General features: G+C 31.5%; 1 protein-coding gene across 1 annotated transcript; it reads left to right on the forward strand.

Moving 5' to 3' along the window:
* The first annotated feature begins 1,052 nt into the window (after positions 1 to 1,052).
* LOC140435450 (odorant receptor 49b-like) lies at positions 1,053 to 16,545 on the forward strand. Its single transcript, XM_072524182.1, has 6 exons — positions 1,053 to 1,231; positions 6,140 to 6,633; positions 7,900 to 8,001; positions 10,653 to 10,755; positions 15,924 to 16,082; positions 16,251 to 16,545. Exons 1-6 carry the CDS (start codon positions 1,118 to 1,120, stop codon positions 16,308 to 16,310), a joined length of 1,032 nt encoding a protein of 343 aa, XP_072380283.1. The 5' UTR covers positions 1,053 to 1,117; the 3' UTR covers positions 16,311 to 16,545.
* Positions 16,546 to 21,427: the final 4,882 nt, after the last annotated feature.

Raw genomic sequence — 21,427 nt, forward strand, 5'->3', positions numbered from 1 at the left:
GTGAGGAAATACGAGCGAAATGTGGTAGAGAGGAAATAAAAGCGTGGACCAAAAGAAGAAAAGTGGAATGGAATCAACACATCGAAAGAATGACAGAAAATAGAATAGTATGAATACCAAGAGACAAATCGCCAAATGGAAGAAGATCATTGGGACGACCGAGGAAAAGATGGTCAGACAACGTCAATTGAGGCTAAAAACCGAAGTAAAACAGGCATTTTGTCTATTTATAAAGTAGGAAGAAGAAGAAATATTATTTACTATAAAAACTTAATTCGACCAATAGCATGCTATGGCAGTGAAGCATCCTGAAAGAAACATCCAAAAGCAAACTCCTTCAAAAGAAAAGTACTGAGGAGAATTAATACTAGGACCTGTGAGAGAAAACGGAATCTTCAGAAATCGATACAACAACGAGCTTTATCAACTTTATAAGCAAGCACCACTGTCAGACTTCATTAGAACACAAAGATTGCAGTAAGCCGGACATGTGATAAGAATGGGAGAGGATAGGCTATCAAAAAGAGCACTGAATGCTAGAATGTAGGATAAGAGACCGGTTGGAAAGCCAAGAAAGCGCTGGGAAGACACAGTAAACAGAAACGCATAAGCCCTTTTAGGGCTTATGCGTTTAAGATCAGCCACAGACAAGCAAGGATGGAGGCAAAAAACAAAGGAAGCCAAGGCTCAAAATGGCCTGTAGTGTCGTAGAAGATAATATTTTCTTTAACTTACCAAATTAAAATTTATTTGTTTACCAATAATGAAACAAAATCTAACAAATCATGAAAAGATTAACTAATAAAGTAATTAATACGAATTCGCAACATCTCCAATAAACCATCAAAAATTAATATTTTTCCGGGACAAATTCTAGAAATGCACAATAACTTTTGAAACTTATTATTTCCACCTTCTTTATTTTTTTAAACCGGCTACGCCACTGGTTTAGAAGCCGAGGCTAGTAATTAGTTATAAAATAGCGGAAAAAAGCTTTTTGTTGTACAGTTTAAAAATGTTCTTTAATATAAAAATATGTGTCACAGCTTTGAGCTTGATTGGTGTCAATCCTTTAATACATTCTTCGATTATACAGAAATCGCTTTATCGCTTTAATATGTTCATTTTAGGTTGCTCTGTGTATTTGTCCATTCTTCAATTTGTTTATGAAGACAATTCTAGTTTGGATATTATTTTACCAAGAATGGAGTCTTTATTTTTATTAGCTAATGTAAGTTAAAAACTTCTTGAATGCATAGAAGTTATCTAAACTTTTATCTTTTTAGAATCGTCATTTTCTTTAACTTGAAGTAAAATTTGGTAGTGATTGTTAATTAATTTGAACTTTGATTGTTACTAATTGTAACTTAATTTGATTAAAATTAAGTTTAATATATCTAGGAATCATTTATGATCAACAATTATAGTGAAATAAAATTAGTGAAAAGCTAATGGTCATTGACACAGGTACAATTTACATTCATGTTTACATGGTTAATACTTTACATTGGGTACAAGTTAGTTACAATACATTTTTTATAATACATTTTGTTTTAAAATAAATAAATAACTTTGTGTTTTTTAAAAAGTTTAATACATTTTCATAGTTGCTGCTCTTTGAGATAAGTATTAGCCCAGTCTGGTTATACAAAAATCATCGATTTCACGGCAAAATGAATGAATAGATAAAAAGATACTCCTATTTTTACCTTGCGTTTTTTTTTAAACAATAATTTATGGTCAGAATTTGGTTTTTTATCTATAAGTTTTTTCCCTTGTAATTTAAATAAACAATATTTAAACCATTTTTTTATATCAAGAATATCTTTATTTTCCCGTTTTTTCAATTAAAATTGATAAATAATTTACGGAGATTTTTGCAAAAAAGCAGTTTTTTTGCACTAATTTATAAATTTAATTAATTTATTTATTAACAAAACAAAATGTTATTAATATATTTCAACATTAAGGAACTACCGTCCTTTAAATTTGTGCGAAATTTCCCCCCGATAGGTCAAATAGTTTAAAAGTTATTCAATTTGTTTATCCCTGGGACTCATTATTTAAACCATTGAACTTGCCCTATAAATGACGCTAGACACATTTAACAAATTTCATAGGATTCTTTAAGATTTATACTATCTCAGAAGTTAAATGAATATTGAGTTTTCATTGAAATTATTTACAAAATAAACGTTTGAAAAAGGGGTATGTTTTTTACTTATAAACAATTGTAATAACTTCTATATTTTTCAAGCTATAGACTTATACGTACAACCATTCGATAGCTGGTAAAAAAAACTCACATTTAACAAAAAAAATAAACCTTCCATGAATAGTAGGAACGAAGTTAGCGACAATTTTTTTGTTAATTATATCTCCATTGTTTATAAACATTAAGAAGTAAAATTTGCACAAATTTTGAATGAAAATCTAAACTTTATATTAAATTTTATAGCTATAAAATTCATCCAATTTTTCTAAACTTAAAAACTTTCGAAACGAAGTTACTTTCGAAAGATCGACATAGGAAAGTGGAGGGGAAACTGTTTTAGCTCCTCGCTGCAAAATTTAATATTATGGTTACGGATTTATCATTCAAAAGCTTCAACAGTTCTGTAGGAATTTCATCAGGTTCATTTACTTTTCCATTTTTAGCGTTTCTTATTGCGTATTTACTTCTTCTTTCAATATGTCTGGCCCAGTTGCATTGATTATCTGAGTTAAGTTGTTTCTACCGTCTTCAAATAATTCATTCAGGTATTCTGTCCATCTTTTTATTTTATTCTCTAGATCTACAATAAGATTTCCATCTTTGTCTTTAGGTTTACCTATTTGGCATGTCTTTATGCTTCCTGTTATCTCTTTTAATTTTTTGTGCATATTGAACGCATCGTACTTTTTCTCATAGGTTTCCATTTCTTCACATTGTTCTTTAATCCACTCCTCTTTGGCTTCTTTTATTCTCTTTTTTATGTGTTTATTTATTTCTTTGTATTTGTCTGGGTAATTCTTCATCTTTCTTCTTTGTTCCATTAAGTCTTGTATATCTTGTGTCATCCACCCCTTATTATTTGTTGTTGTTTATGTAAGATGTTTCTTTCCTGCTGTTTGTATAGCTGTATTTATGTACTTTAATTTTTGGTTAACGTTGTTTGTATCATTAATTTGTTGCTGCACTGAACGGAGGTTTTCATTTATTTCTTCTCCTGTTTCTTGTCGTATATTTTTGTTGCTAAGTTTATTTAAATCTAGTGCCTTTCTGTGTGGTCTTCTAATCCTTTTTGGTCTCGCCTCTATCACAGTAACTACCGGGTTATGATCTGAGCCTATATCAGCTCCTGGGTACGTCTTAGTACATTTAACAGCATTATGATACCTCCTGGCTATCATAATGTAGTCTATTTGATTTCTCAGTATTTTTTCTTTGGTATGTTGTGGAGATGTCCATGTATATAACCGTCGAGGAGGTAATTTGAAAAAGGTATTTGTTATTACGAAGTCTTCACTTTGACAAAATTGAATCAATCGATCTCCTCTGTTATTTCTGTTTCCAAGCCCATATTTTCCTACTTGTTCTCCTACCTTACCTTGACCCACCTTGGCATTAAGATCGCACATTAATATGTTAATGTATGGAAAGACTGACTTAATAAGTGAAGACAAACAACCTGCAACAAAAAGGTTCAGACCTGACAGTGAAGTCGAATAAATGAACCAAATTTTAACTTTTAAACCAATGTATGTAAAGAAAATAAAAAAAAGTAAAGTTCAATAAACATTGCAAAATTTAATAAGGCAAGTGATGAAAAAATCGACTTATTTTATCAAAGCAGTAAGGCAGATTAGATTAATATTGTATATCATATTTGTAAGAAAAATAAAAATCAATATTGTTAATTATAAAAATACAAACAATTATAATTAATATAAGGAATATAATAATATCATGTGTAAAAAATTACCTGAAATTTAATTTATAAAATATATAAGTATTATTACATCATTGATATAAAATGAAAAAACATATGTTAATTTTTCGGGATTTTCCGAAATTTATGGGGAGTGAAAATTATGTCATCATTGTTAATACTGCGACAGACTATTCGAGCAAAAAAATAAAATAAGTATTTAGGGTGAATTTCAAATGTACTCAATTTTTCCGAGTTTTCCCATATTTTCCGGCCAGTGAAAACTATGTAGTTATTCATATTTCGACGAGCTACCCCAGAATAAATAAAAAGAGGCTTGCAGCTGCAAAGAAAGCCAAGATAATGTAAATTTTTCCTACGTGTTGCAATTTGAAGTTCCGATGCCGAAAAAAAAACGGAGCTGAAACAGATATCCTCTCCACTTTCCTATGTCGATCTTTCGAAAGTACCGTCGTTTCGAAAAATTAGATAAATTTTATAGCTATAAGTTTCAATATAAAGTTTAGATTTTCATTCAAAATTTGTGCAAATTTTACTTCTTAATGTTTATAAACAATGGAGATATGATTTTTTTCAAAAAAGGCACTAACTTCGTTCCTATTGGTCATAGAAGGTTTTTTATTTTTTAATGTTAGCTATTTTACCAGTTATCCAATGGTTGTACGTACAAGTCTGTAGCTTGAAAAATATAGAAGTTATTACAATTGTTTATAAACAAAAAACATACCCCTTTTCAAACGTTTATTTTGTAAATAATTTCGATGAAAACTCAATATGCATTTAACTTCTCAGATAGTGTAAGTCTTAAAGAATCCTATGAAATTTGCTGAATGTGTCTAGCATCATGCATAGGGCAAGCTCAATAGTTTAAATAATTAGCCTCAGGGATAAACAAATTAAATAACTTATAAAGTATTTCACTGATCGGGGGGAAATTTCGCACAAATCTAAAAGATGGTAATTCCTTGATGTTTAAATGTATTAGTACCATTTTATTTTGTTAATAAATAAATTAATAATATTTATAAATTAGTGCAAAAAACTGCTTTTTTGCAAATATATCTGTAAATTATTTATCAATTTTAATTAAAAAAACGGGAGAATAAAGATATTCTTGACATAAAAAAATGACATAAATATTGTTTATTTAAAATATAAGGGAAAAAATTTATAGACAAAAAATCAAATTGTGACCATAAATTATTGCTTAAAAAAACGCAAGGTAAAACTAGGAGTATCTTTTCATCTATTCATCATCTAGTATCCCCTACCTATGTCTTAAAAGCTTCAGATATCTGCGAAACATTTTTCCACCTTTTTTTTAACCAGACTGGTCTATATGTCCTTTAGGTTGTTAACAAGATTGTATTTTCTTCTGGCCGCTAGGTATTGTTGACAGTCAAGAAGTACATGTGTTACGGAAGTCGTGGTGTTGCAGTACTGGCACAAAATCTGATTAATAGAATTCATTAGGTGTCCATGTGTAAGGCGTTTGTGCTCTATTCTCGTACAGATTGCCATAGTTTTATCATCGTTAAGTGGAGCTTTCACCGTTTGTAGTATTTCATATAGTTCAGCAGTTTAAAATACTGCAATTGCTGGAGAGCGGAAACAAGTTGACGGTGGTTATAGTCGTTGTAACAGCACAGCCAACACCTTCTTCAGTTTTAGATGCGTCTGAGTAAAGGATCTTATCGAAGTTGTGTTGATGTAGTATTTCATAGAATCTTTGTTTGATAATGGAAGGTAATATTTTATTCTTATTATATATGGATAATTTGATATTGAAATTTGGTAGTTTACGTATCCATGGAGGAGTTTGAGGGATCGTGAAACGGCTGGTCGACAACAGATTGATATATATCTAAATAAGAAATTAACATCTGTATAGTGGACGGTACCATTCTAGGATTATTAATAACTGGTAATTGTCTATTACAGATGAGGTTTCTTGTGAACCTTTATCGAAATTGAGCAGTAGAAGTTGTTGTCATCTTAGATGAATTTGCTACATTATTTTTATTTATTTTGTACCTGTTCTGTAAATTTTTATCATCTATACCTATAATTTTTTATTATATAAAACATAAAAATTAAAATTCCGGAAAAGAATTATTTCAGAAATTATCTTGCAGTACATATACCAAAAATATTTGTTGTATTGTGTATCTGAAGTTTGTAACATCAGCATTACGTTTAATTTTTAGACTACAAGTAAAATATCAACTTTGTTTTTCAATCACAAACAAGCAGTCAACCTGATAAGAGATACGCTTACATTTTGGAACCTACAAGATTATCCATTCGAGAAGGAAAGAAAAGTAGGTGCATTTATCCTCAAAGCTGCAAAGTTTATCGCCGTTTGGTATCCAGGAATAGGCGTTTTGTTATCATTTTCGGTATTCTTGGGCCCACTGTTAAGCGGTGAACACGTGCTACCTTTGACAACATATGTTCCGGCATACCCACCATATTGGTTGTTATATTTGGTTGAAGACTATACGTTCGTTATCATCTTAATTGGTATTGGAGGTTTTGATGTGTTAGTGGGTACATTAGTACTTATGGTTGTCGTTCAATGGAAGATGTTAAACAGAGAAGTAAAGAGAATACTGGGAAGTCCAGCAGAAACAGACGAAGACCGACGTCAATTAAAAAAGGATATTAAGAAGTGTGTTAATTATCATATCTTTCTGATTGAGTAAGTGCATATAAGGTGAATATTTATATAATTTATTATATTTGACACAACCATCAATCTTTCTGATATTATTAAAATATTTGCAATTATTATTTTTTCTGAGTTGATCTCTATGTGAAATCGGTTTCCCCGATGAATAAGTTTTTATTTTGGATCATACCAATTCTCTTCACTCATGCGCGAATCTAGAAATTCGTAATAGCCGGGCTAGAATTACCGAAAATCTAGTTATTATTATTAATATTCCAGATTTAGCCACACGGCTCACACTCCCTCTAAGGGAGAAAATTCACTCATTCCAGATACCTACGGTATCAAAAGGATTGAGCTCGACCCCTAGGTGAGTTGCTATGCTGGTAGTCTTCATCTTCTTCTTTAGGTGTCGTGTCTGTATTCAGAAGTTGGCCGTCATCATGTTTACAACTGCTTATGGTCAATTTTCCGCGATTGCCGTATTCGAGATATGTATACTTATCAGTTTCACCCATACCCTCGTTGTTTTAGCTATTTCGCCATATCGAATCAGTCAGTCTCCCGAGCCCCTAGACACTACTAGACTGATCACTAACCAATGCATTACTGGTGCTGTGAATAGAGGACGGTTTATTTATATCGTCGATGGTGACGTGGTTTGGGGGGAGGTTGGAGTAAGGGTTGCTGGATGCGCAAGAAGAGCAAAGAAAGAATACCGGACCTTAAGAAGAGAAGAAAAACGATTACATAGAAGAAAAAAAAGACAATTGCACAGAATGGCTAAGAAATCGAAATGAAACTCGAAAGTTCAACAGAAATCTAAACAAAATGCGAGTTTAAGCCAAGAATAAGGAGCTGTAAGGATGTAGAAGGAAACATCCTAAATGATACGGCCTCAATCCTAAATAGATGGGTTGAATTTTTCGATACAAAATTTAATGGCCATCATATCGAAGAAGCAGATAACACCCTAGCAAATCGAAATGATTGGAATCCTTTAAACCCAAACGAAAGACCACCTACCATCGGAAACGTTGCCCAAGCCATTAAAAAGCTTAAAAATAATAAATCACCAGGAATTGATCAAATTTGCAGTGAGCTCTACAAGAATGGTGGCGATGCCCTACTACAAACACTGCATAAGCTTTTACTTCTTGTTTGGCATAATGAGACCATGCCTTGTGAATCCGAGTCATTTAAGTCACTCCTATAATCACATAGTGATTTTGTATGAAAGAAATTGAACAGATTAATTTTTTACAATTTTTACAATAAATAAATATTATTTTGCAGCTACGTTGAGCGTCTTAATGAAACCTTGTGGTATTCAAACATTATATTCATGTTCTTAGTTAACATAACCTACTGCGTCGAAATTTTTGTATTAGTAACACGGTAAGTAGAAACCTCCATACTCCTACAGTAGTTTTGTAAAACTTTTTCTTCTTCATCTTCATGCCAGCGAATATGCATTTGTTGCCTATTTCAGAATCGCTTCCGGAATCATTTACTTAGGATCATGTCATTTTGTTTTCCAATCAAGCTACAGGTTTACCTGGGGATAAATACTGAGGTGGTTTCCCGTTGCCTTCGTCGACCACGATGGCAGGCGGTTCGGGCAGTGAACCTTATGACAAATGTAAATATTGTGCTAAATTTACTTCAACACATGACATGGGTAATACCTGTGATGTTGTTCTGCACCTCAAGTGTTTTGATGCAATTTGGAAAGTTGTACTTGTCGATAAAAACTCGTTCTATTGTCGTACCTGGTCTATTACTAAAGGACATTGTTCTGCTCCAATATGTGATAAGTTATCATGTGAAAAAGTTGTGTTGGAGAAGGAGATTTAATGTCTGTCACGAGAAAAGGAAGTTTTAAATAAGTACGTTTCTGAATTGGAATACACAAATAAACTGCTTAAATCAAAAACGACGGTAAGTGGCAATTTTCAAGCACAATCTTCTAATTCTACCAGCTCATTTTTGCCAATTAGTGATAGGCCAGCAAAAAGTTACTTGGGTGCCTTGAAAGTAAATAACACTGGCTGTGGTTCTGTTCTGCTTGTAAGGTCAATGAACCAAAATAATTCTAACGTGCAGGTAGATAGCGATATTAAATCGAAAATTAATCTTTCTTCTCCAAAAGCTACTGTCGATAATACTAAGTTGGTAAAAAAGGGAGTTTTGATTAACTGTAGCAACGCAACGTCTTTAGGAAAATTATAAGAGTTCCTTACCAAACAATTAGGAAATACTTATTCTGTTACTAAACCAAAGAAATTAAATCCGAGATTATTGATTTGTGGCATAAAAGCTGCCTCCCTGGAAAAAATAAGTTTTTTGCAAGACCTTATTACTTTAAATCATCTCAACGTAAATGAAGATGATATAAAAATGGTAACAAAAGTTAGGTTTAAGCAGCGTTTCAACGTCATGTTGGAGGTTTCACCAGCTTTATACAAAGTGGTAACATAAAGAGGTTTTCTGTATATAGGCTGGCTCAAATGTTATGTTAGTGAACACATTAATATTGTAAAATGTTTTAAATGTTGCAAAGCTGGTCACCAGAAAAAAGATTGTCTTAGTAATTTAATATATCCGAAATGTTCTGAATCTCATAAAATGAAAGATTGTACCAGTCAGACTATGTGTTGTAATAATTGTTGTTGTAATAACGTTAAACTTAAGATACAAACTTAATTTAGATACAGTTCATGTTGCAAACAGTTCACTTTGTGGTTATTTAAGAGGTAAAATTGAGCAACTTAAAACTAGAATTCAGTATGTCTATCAAAAAGCTAAAATTAGCTCATTTTAATACACGTTCTTTGTTTTCAAAATTTAATGTTTTCTTAGAGCTGGTTTGGCTGTTGCCGATCTGGCCATTGTGATGCGTTGTCATCACTTTGGTTTTCTGCATATTTATTTTCAAAGCATATTCCGTACTCACCGTGTCTAGCCTATTCATAATTTGTTCCAGTTCTTCTGGTGATGATGCCAATATAACACTGTCATCAGCATAATGTAGGTTTTTGATTTTTCTTCCTCTTATCGTTGCTCCACCTTGCCATTCCTCAAAAACTTGACGCATAATATGTTCACTATATTGAATACAATAGGAGATATTATGCATCCCTGTCGAACTCCAGATTTTAATTTGAAATTTTTCAAAACCACATTAGTAACTCTTACATTAGCAGTATTATTTACATATAGTTTTTGTAATAAATTAGATGTTCGGGCGTACCCATTTCTCAAGTATATGCCACATTTTATCCGATTTTACGACATCGAAGGCCTTGGCATAGTCTAAAAAGCATGAATATGTTTGTATATTAAACTCTCGAAATTTTTCGATAATTTGGCGAATATTAAGAATATGTTCTCTTGTTCGTTTACCTGAGATGAATCCGCATTGTTCTTGGGGGTTTTGTGGTGAGAGAATTGATTTTAGTCTTTCATTGATGATGGTTAGACGTACTTTGCTCGCGTGTGATATCAATGCAACTGTTCGATAATTACTGCAATCTGTCGGTAAACCTGTTTTACATGGGAATAAACGTGAGTTTACCCCAGTCATTGGGCCACTTTTCAGTATTACAGATCTCATTGCAAATTCTAAACATTAATTCCGTCCCTATTTCTCCCATTCCTTGGAGTGTTTCAGCTGTTATTCCATCTTCTCCTTCTGCTTTTCTGAATTTTAGCTTTTTAATTGCCGACTCAATTTCTGATTTTGATATTTGAGGTCATTTTTCATAACTTCTTTTCTCTGTATTAGAACGATAACTATATTGAACGTAAAAGGTTACAGTTACGCAGCAGTTTTGGAAGCATGACAAGAAACTTTGAACACTGCTACTCCTACAATTTGGGAAAAAAGTGTGAGGAAATATGAAAAGTTAATAGAAGAATGTTGGAGGCGTGTTCAGTTAAAGCTTTTATCCCTTATCCACAATATTCGTAAATTCGTCAAATCTTGTATACATCATTTGAAAGTTTATTCCATAAAAGTAATTTTTCTAAAAAAATTTCTTTTTTAGTCCCATCGGAGGAGATTTTTCTACAAGATTGACTTTACTAATACAATATACCAATGAATTTATTTTGTTTTATGTTACACCTGGTCAATTGATGACCAATGAGGTACGTATATATTTAGAATAACAATTTTATTTAAGGTAAGTTTGAGAAGAGTACTATACGAAATTTTCACGAAAAGGATTCTTTTTTAATGAGTTTTAAGAATGGTTGTGATAGTAATCCTGCTCAGTACGAGAGGAACCGCAGGCTTGAACATTTGGTTGACGCACTTACTAACTACAGTGGGTAATAATGTCAATTAAGCCAGCCTCTTATTTATCCTTCCCAGTCAATGTTGGCAACAATATCTCTTGGAGATCCGAGAGTCGAAAGGCTCAAAACAATTGACTTTATCGAATCGCGCACACGAAAGATTACTGAACCAAATTTATAATTGGGGCCCACAAATTAGAATAAAATACTAAGGTAAAAAAGGTAGATATTACTTTTACATCATCAATTTTAGTTTGTTTTTTGTTTTGAACATTATTTTTCACAATTTCTGACCAAACATTTAGAATTACATCAGATATTTTTTGACTTACTCTTGCGTCACCTTTATATATGAAAAGTCTCTTAATTTAAGGTAAACATCATTTAAATTACTTACAGTTGTAATAAGTTCTAGTTCATCGTCACTCTCATTGTCGGAAACATTGGACTAACACTTAATAACATAGCCAGCTAAGTTTACTTCAGGATTTTCCGTCAACAGGGCTGCATCAATCTCTGCAATGCTCTCTACAATGAAGTTTTCGTAAGAACTGCTGGCACACATGTGTGACACCGAACTTACGTGATGAAATGTAAAATAATTTTACTACGGTTTATCACAGTGGGTCTAAATTTGGCCACAGTCCACCTGAACAATCCTTGTTTTACACGCTATTGCTCGGTTGTGATCTCGACGTTTAAAAAAAGAAGAAATAACCTATAAATTTATAGCACGTATGCAAACGTCGAATACGAAAAGTGTCGTTATTGTGTATAATTTAGACAGGTAATATAACTATGTAACTTATTTATACACGGTGTAACCCCTTATTGTTTGTTTCAGACGTATTAACAATGTCAAAACGACATATAAGTATACGAGATTTTCAATTAGAGGCCGATATGGCTAGTAGTGAAGTTAGTGAGTACAGAGATACCAAAAATATTGAATATGATTTCGAGGAGGGCCATGATGAGAAATATTTTATTCTAGTGGAAGTGAATATTCTCTTTCTCATTCTGGAAGAGAGACTAAGGATACTAGCTATGATGTGGGTGAGTCGAACATTGATGGCGGTGACTCGAGTAATGATGAGGGCGAAGCGAACGATGCCAATGAAAATGTCGTACAAGAAAATGATGAGGCGGACTAGCTTGATGTAGAGGAAGATATTGAGATACATCGGTCTACCGAACAAGAAAATATAAAAGTAGAAATTCCTGTTGACGCAACACCTATAGAATATTTTTCATTACTATTTGATGAAGAGCTTTTAATAAAAATAGTAGGCGGCAAGGGGACAGTAGTAAATGAAAATGGGCATGCGTTTGAAGTAGTTAACAGGCTTGTTACGGAATATTTAGAGAAGGGGCACACTATATACATGGACAATTATTATAATAGTTATGAGGTTACCAGGTTTTTACATGAAAAGAAGACCTACGTTTGTGGAACATTAAAAAATAAAAAGAAAAAGTAACCCAAATATGTTATTACAAAAAATTAAAGAAAGGAGAAGTCGTATGGCAAAGAAGAGGTCCAATCAGAGTATTAAAATGGAAAGATAAGAGAAATGTAATAATGATTTCATCCAAGCATGGTTCCGAAATAGTTGAAGTTCAAAATCGTAGAGGCCAGAAAAAATTGAACCCAATAATGATACGTGACTACAATTCCTTTAAGTCAGGAATTGACAGAATTGACCAGATGACTTCATATTCTGGCACACCATGAAAAACTTTAAGATGGTACATGAAAGTTTTCTTTCGCTTAGTAGATATAGTAGATAGTAACTGGTTGTTGAATAAAAATAAAAACAAGTCAAAGAAAATAAGAATGTCGTACCTTCAGTTTAGAGAGGAAGTGATCAAACATTTATTGCGATAAACAGAACGGCCAAGCAGAAAAAAAGCACAACTTGAAAAAAGAAAATAAGCGGAAAGATGTCGACAGTACAGTACAAGAAAAAAAAAGGGTTGTCACCTGGTTCACATGTCAGGAATGCAAGGGGAGTGATGGACAGCCCATTGGGTTATGTGCTACACATTGTTTTGCTGAGTGGCACAGAAAAGACAATTAAACTTATGTTTCATTTTTATTGGAAGTAATTTTTATTTTTGGCAATGTTAAAGAAATAAATGATTTTTAATAACTAGTAGCCAAAAATTTTTTTGTCACATAATTTGTGACACTTGGGTTATGTTCAAAATTTTTATTACTATAAACCAGTGTCACACATGTGTGACATTATCCAAAACAATTTTTTTTATAATCCTTGTTCAGTCATAATACTCCTTCCCAAAAATGGTGAATTTGGCATGTTTCTTTCATGTATATGTTCTCCCGAGAGTTCGAGAGAATGGTGTCCGTTATGGAGAAATTTTACTGTATATATATATAAAAATATATATATTGAATTTGAAATTTCCGCGGGAGCTATATGTGGTTTCAGTTGTTTTCCGGGTTTGACTCCGCGTTAAATATTTTTGGTTTTTAGAAAAACCATTGTTTTGACGACGTTTCGGCAAGGTCACACTTGCCATTGTCAAGTCAGATTCTGCTTCGTCTTGATGTTACAGGCGAACTGATTTCTCGGTCGCTGCACGCTGAGTTTAAATATCTTGTTGCGCTTCTTGTCATTGGTCCTGTGCGCAGAGTGGGCGTGGTCTTCTTCGCTATTTTAATTTTTACGTTTTTCTGCAGAATTGTTTTCCACGTATTTGGGAGTCTTTGGGCATCATCTCTGGTGTTTAAATTTTTCGGATGTTTTTCGATCTCTATGGCTTCTCTGATTACACGTTTGGCCTTATTTTCGATGTTGGCTAGCATTGTTGTTCCATTTAAGTCTATTTTATGTCCTGTGTTTATGACATGTTGTGCTAGGGATGAAGTTTTTTCTTTTCTTTCGATGGCGTTTCGATGTTCTTCGCGTCTAACCTGTATCAAGAAATCAGTTCGCCTGTAACATCAAGACGAAGCAGAATCTGACTTGACAATGGCAAGTGTGACCTTGCCGAAACGTCGTCAAAACAATGGTTTTTCTAAAAACCAAAAATATTTAACGCGGAGTCAAACCCGGAAAACAACTGAAACCAAAAATATATATATATATATATATATATATATATATATATATATATATATATATATATATATATATAATGTAAATACTTTTTTTTTTTGGGTGTGGTAGTCAATAAAAAATAGAGCTTTGCTAAGGCGTACTATTTATTCTGAATCTAAGCTTTCGGTGGTTTTTTGCCACCTTTATCAAGGTCTACAAAGAAAATTACTATGTTGTAACAATTTGAATGGTGCCAAAAAAAGGCTATAAAAAACTATAAAAAACTTACCCGAATGTAAGATTCGTGGCATAAATAACAACGTTAAATAACATGATAATACTGAAGTTGCAACTAAACTTAAAAATGTTGCTGTTAAAAAAACACTTTAAAAATAAATAAATACGTTAAAAGTTAAAAACAAAATGAAGGACGACATATTAAAACAGTCGTCGTTGCAAGCTTGATTTCAGTCACATTTCACGAGTAGAAAGAGAAAGTGGGTGGAATTATTGTTTAAATAGTTTGGAGAAAATACAAAAAACAACTTTGAAACTAACGTCTCACAAAATACTGTTTATGAATTTTGAGTACTACCAACTGTATTACCAACTTGAAATTAAGCGGGAAATTAAAAATGTTATTTATAACATAAACAATCGAAAGAAAATAGTATTTAGTAAATAGGTTTAGAAAAAATAATAACTCAAACAAAACAAAACTGAATTAGTAACTGAAGTTTGATCAAAAATATTCAATTAATAATGAAATTTTAAAAAAAGAAAAGAAAAAAAGAAAAAAAGAAAACTCTGAGATGCAAAATAGCTCAGTCAAAAGTCAATATAAAATTGTAAATTTTGCTAAGATTCTGGATCTCAGATCTCTTATTCAGATTGTTATTATCACTCTTGCTGATATGTACCATGTCTAAGAAAGTTCTCTTAAATTTATTTTTCTCTCTGGCTAATATTTTTACATTGTTGAAATCTATCTTATGGTCTAGATCGATAGTATGCTGTGCCAAAGCACAAGTAGGTTTGTTTAATCTACAATCACTCTTATGAGAAATGATACGGCTAGACAGATTCTTTCCAGTTTCACCAATGTACGTGGATGGACATTCAGTACATTGAATGCAATAAACAACATCTGTGGCCTCTAGGGTGGTTAGGGGTTGTTTTCGTTTGCTATACAGCTGAATAATTGAATATTTTTGATCAAACTTCAGTTACTAATTCAGTTTTGTTTTGTTTGAGTTATTATTTTTTCTAAACCTATTTACTAAATACTATTTTCTTTCGATTGCTTATGTTACAAATAACATTTTTAATTTCCCGCTTAATTTTAAGTTGGTAATACAGTTGGTAGTACTCAAAATTCATAAACAGTATTTTGTGAGACGTTAGTTTCAAAGTTGTTTTTTGTATTTTCTCCAAACTATTTAAACAATAATTGTCCACCCACTTTCTCTTTTTGCTCGTGAAATGTGACTGAAATCAAGCTTGCAACGACGACTGTTTTAACATGTCGTCCTTCATTTTGTTTTTAACTTTTAACGTATTTATTAATTTTTAAAGTGTTTTTTTAACAGTAACATTTTTAAGTTTAGTTGCAACTTCAGTATTATCATGTTATTTAACGTTGTTGTTTATGCCACGAATCTTACATTCGGGTAAGTTTTTTATAGCCTTTTTTGGCACCATTCAAATTGTTACAACATAGTAATTTTCTTTGTAGACCTTGATAAAGGTGGCAAAAAACCACCGAAAGCTTGGATTCAGAATAAATAGTACGCCTTAGCAAAGCTCTATTTTTTATTGACTACCACACCCAAAAAGAAAAAAGTATTTACATATATTTTTTCCAAACTAGTCAAAAAACTTTGGACTACTTTATATATATATATATATATATATATATATATATATTAGATAGTAAATACTTTAAATTTTTAGGCAGAACAGACAGAAGAATTTGCGTACTCTAGCAATTGGTATGAACATTCCGTTGATATCAAAGAGCATTTCATAAAGATGGTTACATATATCAGTCGTAGACCAGTATCTATACACGCTGGTAATTTGATTGATTTTAATTTTAGATGTGCACAAACGGTAAGTTATCTGTAGCTTTTTTCCTAGTTTTTCGTCTTCCATATTAGTAGTAGTATTTTCAAGTAAAGTAAAATTTTGTTTTTTGAAAATCTAATCGTCCGAAATTTGTTAATATTCATTTGTCTTAACTTAGTGTTCTTATTAAATGCTAATTCGTATCATTTTTAGGTGTATAAGACGGCATTTTCTTACTATATGTTTCTAAATACCATGAACAAACGAACATAAATGACCAGCTAAAATCCACACTCCTGTTAAATGAGAACAATTGCTTTTATCTTGCACAGCTTGTAACGATAATGTTTCGTCTCATCTTGAGATGCCGTTATTCCCTTACTAAAAGACTACAAGAAATTTAAAAAAAAATTAAAATTCTTTATAAAAGGTATATAATTAAAAACCAAAATCATAAAGACAAAACGTTTCGGAATCCATATTCCATCATCGGTGTCTAGGTGTACATGTTTTGAGCCACTAAATATCTGGGTAAAAACCCGTTAAAAATTATAGGTTAAAATTTAGTTTACATTATTCGATCTTCTATATTAAGATGTTAAAGTTACCAGTGGATTTAATAACATGGCAACGTACGACTCTACATGAAGTTGCTGGTCCTGAGACAAAGTGTCTACGAGGACTTGATGATAGCAACTTCAAGTCCTCGTAGACACTTTGTCTCAGGACCAGCAACTTCATCACCAGTCTCTACGAGGACTTGATGATAGCAACTTTAAGTTCTCGTAGATATTTTGTCGCAAGACCAGCAACTTCATGTAGAGTCGTATGTTGCCATGTTATCAAATCTACTAGTAACTTTAACATCTTATATATAAGATCGAATAATGTAAACTAAATTTTAACCTATAACTTTTAACGGGTTTTTACCCAGATATTTAGTGGCTCAAAACATCTACACCTAGACACTGATGATGGAATAGGGATTCCGAAAAGGTTTTGTCTTTATGATATAGCCCGATTGGGTTTTTAATTATATACCTTTTATAAAGGATTTTAATAATTTTTTTGTGATACATGGTATACAGCCAGCTACAGGAACTTAGTTTCCTTGTGGATTACAAGAAATTTATCAAAGCATCTTTTAAAAATTGTGTATGAAATATAACAGCTTAAATTGCTAAAAAATTGGTTTTTATTAGAGTATAAAATTGTATTATTTATAGTGAAAACTGTAATAAAATAATTGGAAGATAATTGGTCTTTTAATTTTATTGCTTATTTAGTAATGTGTCTTCACATCTACATCCTTGTACCGTAGAATGGGGATACATTGATCATTTTTAAATTTTAATGTTAAACAAAACTTTTATCTAAGAGTTAAAATCGACTAAAAAAATCAGTAATAATCGGATTTCATTTATCAAGATACACAATAAATATTAACACTAAATGTTTGATACTTTTCAAGAAAAAAAATTTAAAGGATCTGATTAAAGATATACTGTAGATGGGGATATTTTGATCACACATGTAATTTTAGTTTAATATGAAAGTATCCCCAATGTTATTCACTTTGAAAACATATTTTGACAAATCTTATTTTATTATGACTTTTTAGGGTAAAAAAAATTATGAAACTTACAGAAAATAATGTATTTGATGATAATGAAATGAAACTGCACTTCAACAACTTAAAAACTACGAATTTTACAGAAAAATAATGTATGTTAACGTGTTTCACATTAAACTAAACTTCAACTACTTTAATGTCTTTTTTAAAAATGCATTTGGTGCTTCCATCTAAACACTCTATAGATGGGGGATTTGGTAAAAATTCAACTATATCCTCCTTACTAATTTGGGATATGTCGGCATCAATCATCTTAAATTCTGTCTTGCTGGGTTTTATGGATTTATAGCCTATGACTATTACTTCCGGCTCTACCTCCAAAATTTTACAGACATAGATATAAGTTTTTTTTCCTCTCTGAGATAAGAATTTTGCTAAAATATATCTACCTGCTTGAACCTTATCTACTTCAGACTGCACTTCGTAGTTTTCTTCATTTTCTAACAAGTCTGATTCATTTTCGGACTCGGATTCATCTGACTGTGATATGTGGCTTTCTTTATCTGAACTACATTCTGATTGCTGCTCAATTATTGCTGTTGACACACTAGCACCAGTAATGCGTTGGTTAGTTATCAGTGTAGTAGTGTCTGGGGGCTAGGGAGATTAAGACCTCGGAAGCCCTGAAGAAGACATCGAAGATGATGTCGAAAGCTCGGCGCAATGAAAATGAACGCGGTTCAACAGCGGAATCCTTTCGGAACATTATATATATATATATATATATATATATATATATATATATATATATATATATATATATATATATATATATATATATATATATATGTATATATATACATATATGTATTGAAATGATATTGAACGTAGGAGGAGGAAAAATAGTGTTTAAAAAATTAATTTATAAGTTATATACTAGAGAATTTTATAAAAATTATTTATGTGAGGGCATTTTTAAGAAATTAGCATATAATAAGTGTAAAAAGTATTTTTTTTATAATTATAATATTGTAAATATATTTAAGTGAGCTATGTGCATAGACAACCAACTATACATTTAAATGACATTTGAATAAGAATTTAGGAATATAAAGTGGGGTTATAATAATATGTTAGTTTAAAATGTGTAGTTTTTTAAATTGGAGTGTTTAAGTTAATGATTTAAGTTTATATTCTAATCTGAAAAGCCTAAATGTCGATAAAATTCTCGATAGAAAAGTAAGGAATTCTCTAGATCACCGGAGATGGCTTTGTTTGCGAAATGGACTGTTCCAGAAAATTCAGACATGTAGGAGATGGAACAAATCGAACATGATTTCTTGCCAGATAATTCTGGAACATGGAAAAAGATATAAATACCCGGTGATTTGGATTCAAGGCATGAGTTATCAGTTACCAGTTCAGTTACAGTTACTATGAAGCCAGTCAGTTAGTAAGAAAGTTAGTTAGAAGACAGACACATTTAGTTAGTGAAGTCCATTGTTCAGTAAGTCAGTCAGAAGGTCCAGATGTTCAATATAATAAGTTCAATGAAGATTAAGAAACAGTATAAAGATAATATTATTGAAGATTAAAAATTATGTTATGTAAAAATGGTAATTGGATAATGAAAGAAAGTATCAATTGAAAATTAAAATTATATAATATTTGGTGATTGGATATTGGTGTATTAAAAAGAAGAATAAGTATATATGCTGTTAAGAAGAAAAATATTTTAAATTGGTGGAAGCTGATAATAGGAAAAAGGAATTTTACAAAAACAAGGATAATCGAGGCTGAGAACGAAGACATTGAGTGGTGATTAAAATCTATATAGTGGAAAACAATTCATTTAGGCATTCAGTGACAGAAAGGTACAAAATTTTGTTAATATAATTTAGTTAGTGTTATAATTATTTCAATTTTAAAGATAGTTTGTTTAAATTTTACATTGTCTATATAATTTAATTAGTTTCATAAGAATTTCAATTTAAAGATAGTTCATTTTAAATTTTGCATAGGTTATGTTAGATATATATGTGTGTTTGATAATAGATATAATAAAGATAATTTAAAAAAGTGCTTACCAACTAATTCTTTGAGAACCGCGATAAAAACCCTATATATATTATTAAAAACACTCATTGCTCATCATTCACAAATAATACATCATAACAGTATATATATATATATATATATATATATATATATATATATATATATATATATATATAGGAAGAAAAATTCTAGGACGCCCTGTAATAACGCCATTAAAACTACTGTATTATCCACGTATTATGAATTTTAGTACTATTATAATGTAAGAATTTTAAAATAAATAACTATATACATATAGGACGCAATAATACGATAAAAAATTTAAGTTGTCTAAATAAATAATTTCTAAAAAGGCCGATCCATTGTTCCCTTATTTTAAAATACAACAATGTAAAGAGGGAAGAGATTTAGTTTTTTGCAGGACATATTATTAGACAAATAGTGAACAGTGGCGTATTCTAATCAGATGTGTTGTACTCAACAACAAAATATAAGCAGTTGTATGCACTGACAATGGGACGTAGAGGAATGTCGGGTTTGTGAATTTTTGGTAGGCCATGTGTTCGAGGTGTTCTGGAAGACTTTTCACGAGGAATTGCGTTCTTAAATCAAGAGGTATAAAGACAATATTTACCCCCAACAAAAACGTTCATCTCTTGTCCATGTCAAAAGATGCCAAATTGTCCCAATAAAAGAGATGACGGAGATTGTGCAAAAGCAACCCTTTTGCACAATTTGCTAAACAGTCAGCTTCTCTCTTCTCAAACTCAGAAAATCCAGTCAACTTAAAACTTCTAGGATGAACTTTCTACATAACAAAAGTAAAATCAAAAAGTACAATCTCTGAAGAAGGTAACCAAAAATCGTTGTAACCCTGCTATTAATAATGTTGCTACTCCTTAAATACTTAATGGAACATTGAATAGTAGGAACAAGCAGCAGTAGTGCAGAGAGTAGTAAATACTCTACCAGTCAAGTGATCTATTGGTGACTTGATATTACCTTTTTTAGTATTATTAATCATAGCATTCTAGTAGTTATATCTCTGGACAACTTTTGATTTAAACCTTAACCTTTTGTGGGTCTTCTATCTTTTGTTTAATTTCTTTTAAATATTCTTAAAAATATTTAACTTATAAAAGTTTTCAGTGTTTTATTGTTTTCCATGTGTATTTCCATCAAGTAACGGTCGAATCAATGACTTAATATCATATATCTTGATTTTTGGATCACTAATTATTTTTAAATTGAGTTTAATTAAGCCGGTAAACAGATTGTGGTTTGATTTTATGTGTAATATTGGGCACGCTTTAACAAATGTTACCGAGTTCTTAAATCTTCTGTTGATGAGGATGTAGTCTATTTAGTTTTCTTCTTCTTGCAGTACCGTCTCCTATCGGAGGTTGGCCACCATCATAGCAATCCTTACCTTGTTGGCTGCAGCTCTGAACAACTGTATTGAACTGCATCCATACCACTCCCTTAAATTCTCCCTTAAAGGACGTAGGAAATCCTCCTACGTCCCACATTTCTCTTTCCCGAGATTTTTTCTTGGATTATGAGTCTAAGCAGAGAGTACTTTTCTCCTCTCATTATGTGGCCCAGATATTCCAGTTTTTTCGTTTATATGGTTTTTATGACTTCGCATTCCTTCCCCATCCTCAGCAGAACATTTTGATTTGTTACTCTTTCTGTCCATGGTATTTTCCACATTCTCCTGTAACACCACATCTCGAATGCCTCAATGTTGTTGATGTTT

Source organism: Diabrotica undecimpunctata, chromosome 3 (assembly GCF_040954645.1).
Source record: "Diabrotica undecimpunctata isolate CICGRU chromosome 3, icDiaUnde3, whole genome shotgun sequence".
NCBI classification, from domain to species: domain Eukaryota; kingdom Metazoa; phylum Arthropoda; class Insecta; order Coleoptera; family Chrysomelidae; genus Diabrotica; species Diabrotica undecimpunctata.

Bases quoted from the DNA above. Each gene is read 5' to 3' on its own strand.
- LOC140435450 (XM_072524182.1), top strand. From the start codon at position 1,118: ATGTTCATTTTAGGTTGCTCTGTGTATTTGTCCATTCTTCAATTTGTT. The intron at 10,756-15,923 runs GTACGTATATAT...TTAAATTTTTAG, and splicing joins GTCAATTGATGACCAATGAG to GCAGAACAGACAGAAGAATT. The intron at 16,083-16,250 runs GTAAGTTATCTG...TATCATTTTTAG, and splicing joins ATTTTAGATGTGCACAAACG to GTGTATAAGACGGCATTTTC.